At 47.9% G+C, this 12,652-nt stretch overlaps 1 protein-coding gene and 1 long non-coding RNA gene across 4 annotated transcripts in view; one reads left to right on the top strand and one right to left on the bottom strand.

Annotated features, from left to right (window-relative positions):
* LOC310881485 overlaps window positions 1-11,756 on the bottom strand; it is a 157,599-nt gene extending 145,843 nt beyond the window's left edge. Inside the window, exon 1 of one of the 2 annotated variants that reach the window (XR_014572413.1) lies at window positions 10,123-11,756. This is a non-coding gene — a long non-coding RNA (uncharacterized lncRNA). The remainder of the gene's footprint in view (window positions 1-10,122) is intronic. The other variant, XR_014572414.1, reaches the window with a different exon arrangement.
* GLRA1 (glycine receptor alpha 1) overlaps window positions 1-12,652 on the top strand; it is a 47,958-nt gene that overhangs the window by 14,876 nt on the left and 20,430 nt on the right. For both annotated transcript variants that reach the window (XM_083798883.1, XM_083798882.1), the window contains exons 2-3: window positions 3,296-3,426; window positions 6,147-6,214. In XM_083798883.1, coding sequence (XP_083655009.1) covers window positions 3,296-3,426; window positions 6,147-6,214 — 199 coding nt within the window. The remainder of the gene's footprint in view (window positions 1-3,295; window positions 3,427-6,146; window positions 6,215-12,652) is intronic.

Genomic DNA, 12,652 nt, shown 5'->3' with positions numbered 1-12,652 from the left:
AAGGGAGCACACACTGCACTGGCCCAGATGAGATGATCCTGGATGAGAACAGGAGCTGATAGCTGTTTGGGTGCTGAGCTGAGCTGTTAAGGCACAGCTTGGTTGTCACACCCAGAGCAAACATCTCAGTGCTGTGTTAGACACAGCCCATCCCTCCAAAGCATGGCAGGGTGGACCAGCCTCCCTGCTGTCCCCAGGGAGGTTTTATATTATTATTCTGACCTAGAAAATAGACATACCTGCCTGCTGCCCACAGAGCCTGTTGCTGGAAAGGTTTTGCTGTTTCCTCACCCCCCACTTTCTTGCCAAGTCTCGGGGGGAAGTTGTTACAAGCTAGTTTTAGAAAAATATGTAGTAACCAGGAGGAAAGTCAGGGCTTAATCATTCCTAAGCCGCCCAGGTACAACACACAGAAGTCACCGGAGCTCCTAGAACACACACCAGGAGGCATGAAACCATCCTCAGCAGTTTCAGCATAATCCCAAAGGTGCTCAACAGAAGCTGCTCGGGAGGGTGGGCACGAAGCTGCAAAAAGCAGCGGGGCTGTAAGAGGGTGTTCCTCCCCCAGATGCTCACAGACATCATTTTTACTAGCTGTATACTTCCACGTAGGAAATGAGCCTGTGAAATTTATTCTACTTGCAACTTCGAAGCAGACAAACAGAAAATGGCATCCAGAAAACACCAGCAGAGTCGCTCTTTGGAAGTAGCACCAACACATTCAGCACAGGCTCTCCTACAGCATTTACAGGAAAGCTGAAGACCAATTTCTTTGCTCTTGCACCTCATTTTTAAAGGGAATGCCAGGGGAATTGTAGTTTTTAATTATCCTTTTGCACTTAAAGCTTATTAGATTTGTATTGCCTCCATCTCCTTCCCACCCCCCACTCTTCCACTCCCATATACTTCCTCCAGTCGACAGTTAATGAGAAGAAATCAGCATATTGCACTATCTGGCATCTTGCTGCTGAAGTGGCAGGAGTCTTTCGTTACCAAGTCATTTGCTGCTTAATTGAAATCTTTTCTCTGGATTCATTGCCATGCAGACACTCTATTGGAATGCAGCGTTGGAGCCCAGTATCGATTGCTCTCCCACTCCCAGCTTTCCTATTCTGAGTTTGCAAGTCAATTGCACCGTGTTGTTTTCCTTCAATAAATAAATAAACAAGTAAATAACTCACCCACTCCACAACCCCATTTACCCCTTCTTACAGCAGGGGTAGGATGAGACAAGAAATGCCAGGTGGCTATAGTAAAAGCTAGACCCACATTTTGTCAGCATGAGCGTGCATCAGCTGGTTCTGATAAGGCTCAGGCTGGGAGCAGACTGCGAAGATACAAAGGGTAAATGAAGTCCTAGCTCTGTTCTCACTGGAAATTACCTGGAATTTATCTCCCCTCTGTTGCAGAAATTAAAGATTTTTTTTTTTGCTGTAAAAAACTAGCAAACACAGCACCCTAACACATTTGCAGCTTGAAGCCAGCCTGCATTTGTGAGTTTGCAGGGCTGAAAACCAAGGCTTGGCAAGCTGTGACCTGCTAACACCGGAGAGGAGAGTCAATGCAACACGCGTTGTCACTGACTCCTGACTTAGAAATTATGGCACCCGAGACCTTTTCAACCCCACCTGCTTTTAAAGTCCCTGGAGAATTCAGTGGTTCAAAACACTCTTGTCAAGGCCTTGTGCAGATAATGTTTGTCTCCCGAGTCTCAGCTCAAACTTGTTCTGTATCAATAGATCTGAGAGCTGAGTCACATTAATATTGTGCATGGTAACTACACCCAAATTCTTCCTGATGGATCTTGTGTCAATGCTGCGTCACTTCTGAAAGACACAGGGCTTAACTTCTGCAGAGTCTTCCGTGTCAATGAGAAAATTCAAAATTTCTCAAAATGTTCTCGTGCTGTAAGAAGACCGCACAGCATCATTTGTGACTGCACAGGCAGCCAAACACCTTGTGCCTCTTGTAAACATGCGTAAGCCTCTCAGATGCTCAGCCACAGCAGTTCCTTGCAGTTCCCACACAGCCCTTGTACTCCTAAAATCAGGAGCTTTGCAAAGGGTTAAGCAACGAACCCCACCTCCTCCTGAGGGCTTTCTTTGCCTTATTACATATTTTCATTGCAATACTGCCTGGAGGCTCCAACCAACGTCAGGCTTCTGAACCCACAAGCAGAGACTGCTCTTGTCTTCAGCACCTGGCAAGTCACCTATGGTTGTCGTTGGTGGTGGTTGGTTAGGTGTTTGTTTTTATTATTTTTTTTGCTTGCTAATCTAGGCAATTTTATACCGCAGTTTCAGCCGGGGATGAGAATCTGTTTGCATAGAAACCACATAACCACAGGGCAGGAACTGAACGGTGTCTGCTCCTGTCCTGGAAGTCAAAGCTTCCTGCAAAACTGGGAACAAGCACCTGGTACCAGGGGTCACTTGTTCCTGCACAGACTGCACCATCAGAGGCTTCCTAAGCCAAGAGTCACTGCCCTGCAGATCCTGCAGACTCCCACGGACTCAGGGGGCACGTTGCCAACCTTAGTCAGGCTGCTGAAGGAGAAGGAGATTTTTGTCTTTTGTAGATCAATCAGTAGCTTCACTTTTTCTGCCCCACAGGCCATATAGGTTCCCAAAAGATTGTTTCCTTTCATCTCAGCCCAACACAAGTCCCATTTCAGGATCACACTCCAGACACCTCGCAGTCCATAGTCTGTGTTGCTGTATCGAGCTCAGCCCCCTGCATTGCAGGTACCAGCAGCAAGCGCTGGGCTGACCGGCGAGCAGGGAGCAAGCACACATCCATCCCCTACAGTCCCAAATGCTCCACAGCAGCTATGGCTTCACATGACATTCATTTAAGCTTCAAATTCCAAATTGCTCTGATCCTACCTGCCTCTTGGTAGATTAGGCTGGGTAACAAATATGCTCCTTGCTATTTGCGGTGTAATTAAGCAGTAATTGCTGTCCAAGGCTAATCTCAGAGTGTATTTTTCCTGCAGAACCCAGCGCCAGAGTTCACATTTGTAATTTAGTGGCATGCCAAGGAGCTGTACCTAAACTCACAAAAGGATTTTCTCCACTCATCATTTCTCTTCTACTTTGGTGGCAGCTGGGATTCTGCATTCAGAGATGTTTGGGCTGGGCAAACAAATTAGCAGAGACCAGCCTCATTAGGAATCCACATGGGTACCCATCCTGCCTCACAATGGGAATGAGATGTTGATTGCTCTGTTTCTGGACCCCAAACTCTCCCGAGCATGGGATATGCATTAAAATCTCTTCTTTTTCTACTCACACAGCCTGGCAGCCTCCAAAGAAGCTGAAGCAGCAGCACGATCTGCCCCCAAACCCATGTCTCCTTCTGATTTCTTGGATAAGCTGATGGGGAGGACTTCAGGATACGATGCCAGGATCAGGCCAAATTTCAAAGGTATGCAAAAAAAAAGAAACATTGCTTTTGAGGCTGTTTCCTTTTGTGACTAAAGACTGCATGAATACCTCCCTAATTGTACAAGGAATACAAACAATCCTTATTTTCATGTGAAATATGTATGATAATGAGAGATTTGGCACACGGACGCCCTGTAGATGTCTGGAAAGACATCTCATTTCCATTCAGAATGAAAACAGCCTTGTACCAACTTTGCATGCAACCAGCACTTTGACATCGACACAGCGAGGGGTCGGGGATCCCTGCTGGTCACTGATTGGACTGGCAGGAGCTGAACCTCTTGCAGGGTAGGAGGAAAACTTGGACTTTCCTCTTACATCGCTGCCTACAGCACCCTCTGGCAGTGGGTAATGCTCCCTCCTTGCACCCACTGAAGCTCTCCCAGCAGCTCGGGAAGAATTCAGCAGGATGCCAGAGGCAGCTCCAGCCAACCCAGCCCTGTCCCCTCAGCAGGGGTCTCCCAGTCTGGGGCTCAGCACCACCCCATCACAACACTTTCAGGCCGCTTTCAGGCACCGTGCAGCCTTCTTCAATGCTCATTTCATTCATTTCCTTTGTTTCTTACCAGCGAATCCCCCTCCTCCCTCGCAGAGCCCCTGGCAAGGCTAACGCAGGGCTCCCAGGAACCATTAATCACGGTGACAGCACCTGCCATCCAGCTTCGTGCAACGAGCCCTGCGCTGGGCTCTTAAACCCAAAGCTGGGGGGGGATGCTCATGCCCTAATAATCAACTAGGCAACACAAAACACCGCTGTTTCATCCGGATCACAGAGAGTTAAAAATACCCTGTAAACCGTCCTACTGCTAAATTATGCGCACACACAAAAGAAATTAAACTTAAATATTTAATGAAATGTGTACATTATCTTCTTGCTGAAGGCAGCTCTATTGTAATTTTATTCAAGATAATTTAATTTCAGTTTTGTTTCAATGAACTACACCTTCCCCACAGGGCAGTTTTGCTGGCTTAGCCTCCCACACAAATCAGGCTCCAATTTATATGGGAGGTACAGGAGGTGCGTTGCAGAGCTTGGGGTTGTAGCTCTCAAAGCAAGTCATTGGAATTAACCGGCACTAACTCATAGGGGTCATTTTAATGGCTTAGATCTAAATGAAAATAATACCAAAGACCCCCATCAGATTGATTTGGGGGGGGAAGGGGAGATTAACAGAAAGAGGACTGCAGCTTTTCCACCCTCAGGGTAAGCTGGGCTGTCCCAGGGGTGCACTGCGCTGAGCCCAGACTCGGCTTCGCTCAGCACACCAGCACAGGGGCAGGATGAACAGGGCCAAAAATCTTCCATGCACACCAGAGGCACGAGCACACGCTGTCACCCAGGATGTTAGTGCAGAGTTTTTCTTCTGTGTCCCTTGGGAGGGGAAGCCACATGTACGTAGACTACCTACGTGGTCCACAGAACCCAGAGAAGCACCCTCTTCCTCCTGAGGATTACGGATAGCATAAACCCACTGCTAAACCCTGATCAAATGCGCTGGACAGACTGCAGCACAAGGGCTGATGAGCTCAGATCTCTGTTACACGGATTTGTTAACACTGGGCCTGCCAGCCGCAAGCCTGTGGGATAAGAGGGGAGGGGAACAAAAAGGCACCATTTTGTAGCTGATGTTAGCCCATGCTCGCGCTTGCCCGTCTGGAGAAGGAGCTGTGCAGACTGAACAGTCTGTGAGCTGCTGCTGAGCTGGCAAGGGGCTGTCTGGAAGCTGGTCAGACAGAAACCTGCTCAAATTGCCTGGGATCCGTACCAAGAAAATCCTGGGCCATGGAAAGCACTGCTGTAACGTGACTGCAGCCTTACTCCCACAGAGGACAGGCAAAAAGTTTCAGAAGAGGCCAAAGCGGGAGAGGAGGGAAGGGAAGCTGACAGGAGCAAACCAAGCTCCAAACATCCCATTAATTTCCAACACAGGAGGAAGACTGCACTGATTGCAGGCACAAGCTTCTCATTAAAGCTCCCCCCCCAACCAAGTATTTCATCTCAAGGCAGCTGCCAGACTGCAGATGTGGCCTCAACAGGCAAGCATCGCTCCCTGAGCAAGGCTGAGCCATCAGGCAGCGATTGAAATGCAGACACCACCCTGGTCCCCATAAGCGTGGAGGAATTATCTAAAAATTCACATTTGCTGTTTCCAGAGATCTATTTCTTCCCAGAAGCATGTCTCAGGGATGGTGTGAGATTAATTCCCCCAAAGTTAAAGGGCAACCTTTGCTCCTGAAGTGTCCTCTGCTCTCTGCGCCCTTTTCCACCCCATGCTGGGCAACACCAGTAGCAGCTCCCTCGGGAGCCCCCAGGGTAGGAGCCCCCATTGTCTCATCCCTCTCCTGGCCCTTTCCACTGCCATCATGTTCAAGGTGAGTTTGGCACCCATACAGCAATGTGGAGATATCTAAGAAGCTACCCTTCCTGGCTGTGATCTATTCTTTTTTATAGAAACAGTTTACAGAAGTGGTATATAAACATTCAGCCAAGCAGGGGAGCAGAAGTGAAGCAAGAGTACTGCCTGACATCAAGCTGGCGTCAGACCCAAGGCTAGACTAAGCCGGGTCATCCAGACCTCATTCCCATCCTCAGCCCTCAGCTATGCTGTTGTCACAACAGGTTTTAATATTGCAGAATGGAAACATTTTGGCTTATGAGCACACGATGAAGTACTGTTCCAATCTGTATTTGTCATGCAGGCCCACCAGTGAATGTCAGCTGCAACATTTTCATCAACAGCTTCGGTTCAATTGCAGAAACAACTATGGTAAGTAAAAAAAAAAATCACAGCACAGCTGTTCAGCTACCAGCTCAGCCTCATTGCACTCCCAGCAAATGCAGCAGCAGCCTCTGCTTTAATGTGACCAGAGGAAAGGATTTGTGTGTTCCCGAGTTTACCTTGGGTTTGAGTAAGTTCATGGCCAGCACACAAGACTCTCACTGCATGTAACCTAAGATCACACAGCCTCTATCCATCTGCAATTCTATGAAAATGCTGTAAAGGCAAAGTTTAAAGGTCACAAAAGGGAACAAATGAACTTTTTCCTAAAGACTTGACAAAGGCTCCAAGCTCAGAGACATTTGCAGCTGCTTTGTATTAAGTGCATTTAGATAAGTGTTGATTGAAACCTCTTAAGTGAAGGGAAGCCAGCTGAATTCAAATCCAGTCTGCACCAGATTTCATGTTCCCAAAGATCAGAAATGGGTTTTCTGGAAGATGTTAAAAAAAATCATTACCTAACAAAAAAAGTATCAATATTTGCAAGTTAAGGCCAACTTCAGACAAAATTAGTGAACATGGCTAAAGGCTGGATCTAATTGGCAGGGCACTAGGAGGAGAGAATTGGGAGAGCAGGAGATAATTGCTCTATCTAAAACCTATTAAAGATTGGTTGTGACATGATCAGTGAACAGCAAAGGAAAGCTCTGGAGGTGCAGTGCTTTACCTCCATGCTAATTAGAGATAATCCAGAAATATGGTGCTGAATTACTCCGGTAATTCTTTTTCTAGAAAGATGGTGAATGAAGGATACAAGATTCCAGCTTCAGGTGTTTTGTGCATTCAGCCAGGATGTTACAGACTTGATGTATGGGTTGCACCCACTGACTTCAATGAGTTACTTGTCATGCACACCGCTGTCAGAGGAGATCAGCAGCCATATACCTACGGTTATAAGTCCCTTCTAACACTACTGCTCATACCTTGCTTCTGGCAGTGCTTGGGGTGGGGGTTATTCAGTTCCAGTAGCAGAAAATAGCTGCGACTCTGTACAAGCACAAAAATATATTTCATAGTTGGATTGCAGAATTTGTCTGAGTTTATAGATGAGAAGTGCATTCATGGATTCATTTGTATACAGTGTAGAAGAGAAAGAGCTAGAGCTGAAATACACATCTGTTCCTAATGTACTGTTTTATTGGACGCCTCCTATGGTGTTACAGGCAATCCTACAAAAATTCAGCAGAGAAGATCCACAGCCTGCAAAAGAGAGGGGCAGGCCCACAAGGGATCCCTATGCAACATACAGAGCACATTACACAGTGACATGTTTTTCAAAATACGCCCTATACCACAAGATGCATCGTAGGAACACACCACAGGACCCCAGTAAGCAGAATGCTCCATAAAATTAGCATAGACTAGCACAAGAGCAAGAAATGTAGTTCACCTCCAAGACATGCTGCAGGGACTTGCTATCCTCTCCAGATGCCCCCCCATTACATATTCTATCTTCCGTTTAAAGAAAATAAATTCCCATGGGAACCCAAGAACACCCTCTAGGCACATTGCTTTGCCTAGAAATACCCAAGCCAGCTCTGACAAGCTACTCCAGATGTCAGGCTGACACAGCATTGCACACAACCCAATATAACGTGCTTCTTTGGGGACTGCGTTTCTGCTTGTAAACGCTGACAAAGACACAGGCAACACAGATACTGAAGCATTTAAAAAGGAGAACCCAGTAAGCGAGAGCAGTCTGTGGGACAGGCTAATTTGGGATTTACTCTGCAGAGAAGCCAGGCTCTCTTTGCAGCAGGTCGAACAGGCAGTGTCAGCTCCCCACCAGTTTCTGGGAAGGAAAGAAGGTCCTGCTGTGAAGGGATTTTGACACTACGACCTGACTACTTTCAGTTGGAACAAGTGATCTAATTATGTTGAGGGAGAAAGGTTTGAGTGCAGCAGAGGTGATTCAGCCTTTCACCGCATGGCCAAGAAGGCCTTAGTCCATCACTGACCCAGAGGTCTGATTACCATAATGCTCCACCAGCTGCTTCACTGGCCACAAGAGAGAGAGAACAACACTGTGGTGTAAATCACAGCCATTAGGCACCCAAAGCCTGACCACATTCAGGTGCTGGAGTACTGCAGAATCCTGTAGTTGGTAACTATTTCACTAGCAGCCAAAGGAAGAGAGATAACAGATTTTTATAGACACTACAAGTGCAATTAGAAAAGTTATTAAAAATATAACTGCAATGGGACTGTTAGTTTGTACAGAAGGCACCACTTGCATTGAGTTTATGTTGACTGCATCTCACAAATCAGCATAAGTCATGAGGTCACCATGCAGAGGACTGGAGAGACTGGAAGTGAAGGTTCACCTACAGCTTGAGGTATCATGGCAGGAAGAGTATAAAATGCTGGAAAAGAGAATGAAACAAACATTTGATACAGTCACTGAGGTCTACAGACCTCAGAAAAGAGGGAGAGTTGGTGCTGAGAGAAGGCACAGACCTCACAGAGCAGGCAGAAAGCTGGCATCTCTGCCACAAAAGTTCAGAAGGAGCATGGCAAGCAGCAGAGGCCTGAAAACTCTGCCAGGGAGAGGGGCAAAAAATAAACACATCAAATAAAAATAAAAGAGACAGCAATCCACCAAACTGAAGTCCCTAAAGCAGAGATGAATTAAGGTGAGAAAAGTCAACTCCTTTCAGCATCCTGCAGAGCTGAAGACCCATCATAAAAGCCTTTAGTGGTGTCCATAATTAATGGGACATTTATGTTAGATTGTGGCTCGTATAGTACACTCATCAACCTTGCTTGTAGTTAACTCTAAGGACAAGGGAACACACAGTTGGGAACATCCTTGTGAACGCAGCAAGTGCCTTGAGAGGAGACACTACCAGCTAGAGAAGCCAGACAGGTTCAGACAGCCTCCTTCTGTCCCAAAGCATTACTACAAGAGCGCATCCAACAGCAGAGGAGTCCAGATGACAAACAGGACGCATCTGCTCTGCTGGCTTACTTTTATTAAAAAGTTAAACAGAAAATTCACAAGCTGTTAAATCCCTGTTTTGCTCTTTAAAAAAAAAACACATACTCTCCTTCCAGCCTTATCAGAGTAGGAAACTATAGCAAAGCTACTAATACTTCATTCAAAATGAAATAGAGATCAAGCACCTAGGGAACGCAGTCCTGTTCTTCAGTGAATAAACTGAATCTCCTAGCATGAGACAATGCTAGGATTATCTGAGCATTTCATCTAACAAACTCCCTGCTATAACAAAACTCTCGGAATAGAGCGATGCCCTTGATCTCTCTTCTTGTAGAAGCTCAGTTTTGTTTATTGATATCTAACTGGCTTAGGCAGCTGGGAGCATTTTGTATACAGCAAAGGAGGAATATTCTTGAATATCATCACCTAAAGTTGCCAGGAACTTGACTCAGCGCTCAAGGTGACCTGTCCCAATCCCGTATTTTTAAAGGGCTCACAAGCAGCAAACAAGTCTAAGATAGAGAACTACAAAGCTACAAGTACAGGCTCCCCCAGACACAGGGATATATGCAAATTTATCCCCGCTGATTTCGTGCCATTGTCATCCCAGCTGAAAAGAGCAAGCCAAATGTAACCTTCCTGACAGCTGCAGCACAGCCACATTTGCTCTCCCAGCACCTCCTAAGGAGAGGAGAAGCTAGAGGCTGCAACTGTCCAAATGCAAAATACTTGCTTAGAGACATCTGTACAAGAGTTTTCCGATCAGATAACAAACCATTCCTGCAAAACAGGCCGAGCAATTCACTCCAGCCTCACAAGCCACAGCACAGCAAGTAGCAGACGTAACTGATGCAGTATACAGGTCATGCATTTAATACAGGGCCCACTCACCCCAGGGTCAGCAGAAGACATGAATACCAGCACCCAAAGCCTGCAACAAAGGACCCTGGACACCTACCTTCCTCAAGCAGCATGCTTCCTCCCCAGGCCAGGAGCAGCCTGCGTGCCAGGCCTCAAATAGGCAGACTGGCCACAGCTGAGGTGAGGTTACAGGTCCCTTATTAACCCTAACAAGGGTTGCTCCTGCATGTGTCTGTAATCAGTTGGTGGCAGAGTTCCCCTGTGGGGTGATAGCCTGTGCCCAAGCCAGGAATTAAAAGTAAAAACCTTTGTTTGATCTGTTTCTAGAGAATGAACTCGGTGTGAATATAGGCCCTTGCGCTCTGCCACCCAGGTGGGATCCCCACCTGAGGAAGGCCACTTTCTGCTTTCTTTCTTCCGTCAGCAAAATGTGAAGGCTTTCACCCCCTGTACATTGTGGAGGCAGCTCTTAGGGAACCCCTGGGGCAGGGACTGAAGCCTTTTGGGTTTCCTGGCAGCCTCTCTCCACTTTCTTCACAGTCCCACCCCAGCCTGCCACTGCTTTCATCACCACGCTGCTCATCGGGTGCCAAGGCCGCTGTGTCTTGGGAGAGAGTGATCTCAAATGGTCTTCCATTTCCTTGGCTCCTCGTGAGGCCACTACGCAGAATTTCATTTCAGCATTATCAAATTGAACACTTTGATCGCTTCAATTATTTTCTTCCTGCCCTGTGTCATTTCCCCCTTGGGAGCAAAAGGTCTTTGTGCCAAATTGCAAAGCTCCTGAATGCCACCATAACACGGGCTTGGTGCTTGCCGCTCCCCAGCCAGCCAGAGGAGCAGGCTGCATGAGATAATCAATGCCTGGATGTGATTAGCACACAAATGAGGAGCTCAAGCGATAAGAAGGAAACGGAGAAAGATTTTTATTTTTTTTTGCTGAGTTAGCAGACCCAGTACTTTTTTTTTCTTCTTTTTTCCTTGAGAGTTCACATCAGAATTGCTCTGTTCTGTCCATCACGTAGCACTAACCGTGGACTTCTTGGTGATGCTAATTAAGATCTCATACAACTGTATCCAGAAGAAACACTGTAAGACTCCAGGTAGCCTACAAATGAGTGTTATCCAACTCATTGCCTCTCAGCTTGACTGCAGTACCTAGGCACAAAGTTTTCAATGCACAGGATCCTTAGCTAGTCCAGAAATCTGCAGTTCCATGCTTTTGGCTATGCCATGTCCACAGACATGCTCTCCAGGCCTTGTGGTGGCTCCTCAGGCGCTGTCACGTCCAGCTTGCAATCACAGTCCCTTTTTTCACATTTCTGTTCAAATAAGCCTGGACGCAAGAAATCTAAAAGGCTGCTCAGCACCTCCACTAGTTCTCACAGAGGCGATCGGCCCTGGGCCAGACACGTTCTGCAGCGGAGTGGGGGATGGAAGCGGGCAGGGTTTTTTTTTAACCCGGCATCGAGGCCCTTCGAGGCAGCCGAGGGAGCCGCCATGGCCCGGCGGCCCTCGTGAGTGCGGCTGAGGAGGCGCAGGCGGAACCAGCAGCGCCCCCGCCCCGGCCGGGCAATGGCAGCCCCTGGGGAGCGCGGCGAGCAGGCCGTGGTGCCTCGGCCATGGCGTGAGGCGGCGGTGTCCTCACCAGCCTGCTACAGCACAAGTGTTTTCTGCTACACAGAGGACAAAAGTGCCCCCATCCCGCCAGGCAGTCGGAGGGGACCTAGGCCTAGGGGTGGAATAGAAGCAGGTTAATGCCCGGGGTGGTAGGCGAGCCCTGTCCCTGCCCACCTCCCCTTCCCATCTGCCCTCATATAACAGGCTCTAGAACACGACAGGCAAAACAGCGATGTAGACGAAAGCCCATCCCAGTTGGAAGGGGTGCCTACGGCAAGGCAATCTACCCCCCGCATCGCTACATCTTTCGTCATGAAAGAAAGTAGGGTTATCGTCATGGGGGACTGCCTTCTGAAAGGGACAGAGGGCCTGATATGCTGTCCAGACCCAACCCACAGGGAAGTCTGCTGCCTCCCTGGGGCTCGGGGGAAAGACATTGCCAGGAAAGTCACTCGCCTGGTACGGCCCACCGACTACTACCCGCTACTGGTTTTTCAGGCTGGTAATGATGAAGTAGCAAGGAGAAGTCCGAGAGCGATTAAAAGGGACTTTAGGGCTTTGGGGCGACTAGTTAGAGGACCAGGGGTACAGGTTGTGTTTGTCTCTGTCCTTCTGATGGGGGGGATCAATGCCGACAAGCAGACTCGTCTTATTAACACGTGGCTTCGAGACTGGTGTGACCAGCAGAACTTCGGGTTTGTTGATCACGGGAAGGTCTACGTGACATCGGGCCTGCTGGCACCAGATGGGATGCACCTCTCAGAGGGGGAAAAGGATTTTTGCTCAGGAGTTGGCGGGGCTGATAGATAGGGCTTTAAACTAGAGTCGAGAGGGGAAAGGGATAAAACCAAGCCTGCCGGTGATAAGCTAAGGGATGGCATGCTAGAATCAGAGGGACTGTGTGCTAGTGAGGTCCTTCAGTCTGCTCCACGAGGTGCTGCGTGCAATGAGGCGCATTTGAGGTGCTTCTACACAAACACACGCAGTATGAGGAATAAAATGAGTGA

Source organism: Anser anser (assembly GCF_964211835.1).
Source record: "Anser anser genome assembly, chromosome: 14".
Taxonomy (NCBI): domain Eukaryota; kingdom Metazoa; phylum Chordata; class Aves; order Anseriformes; family Anatidae; genus Anser; species Anser anser.
The sequence above is the reverse complement of the archived record's forward strand: the minus strand, read 5'-3'. Positions and strand labels throughout refer to the sequence as shown.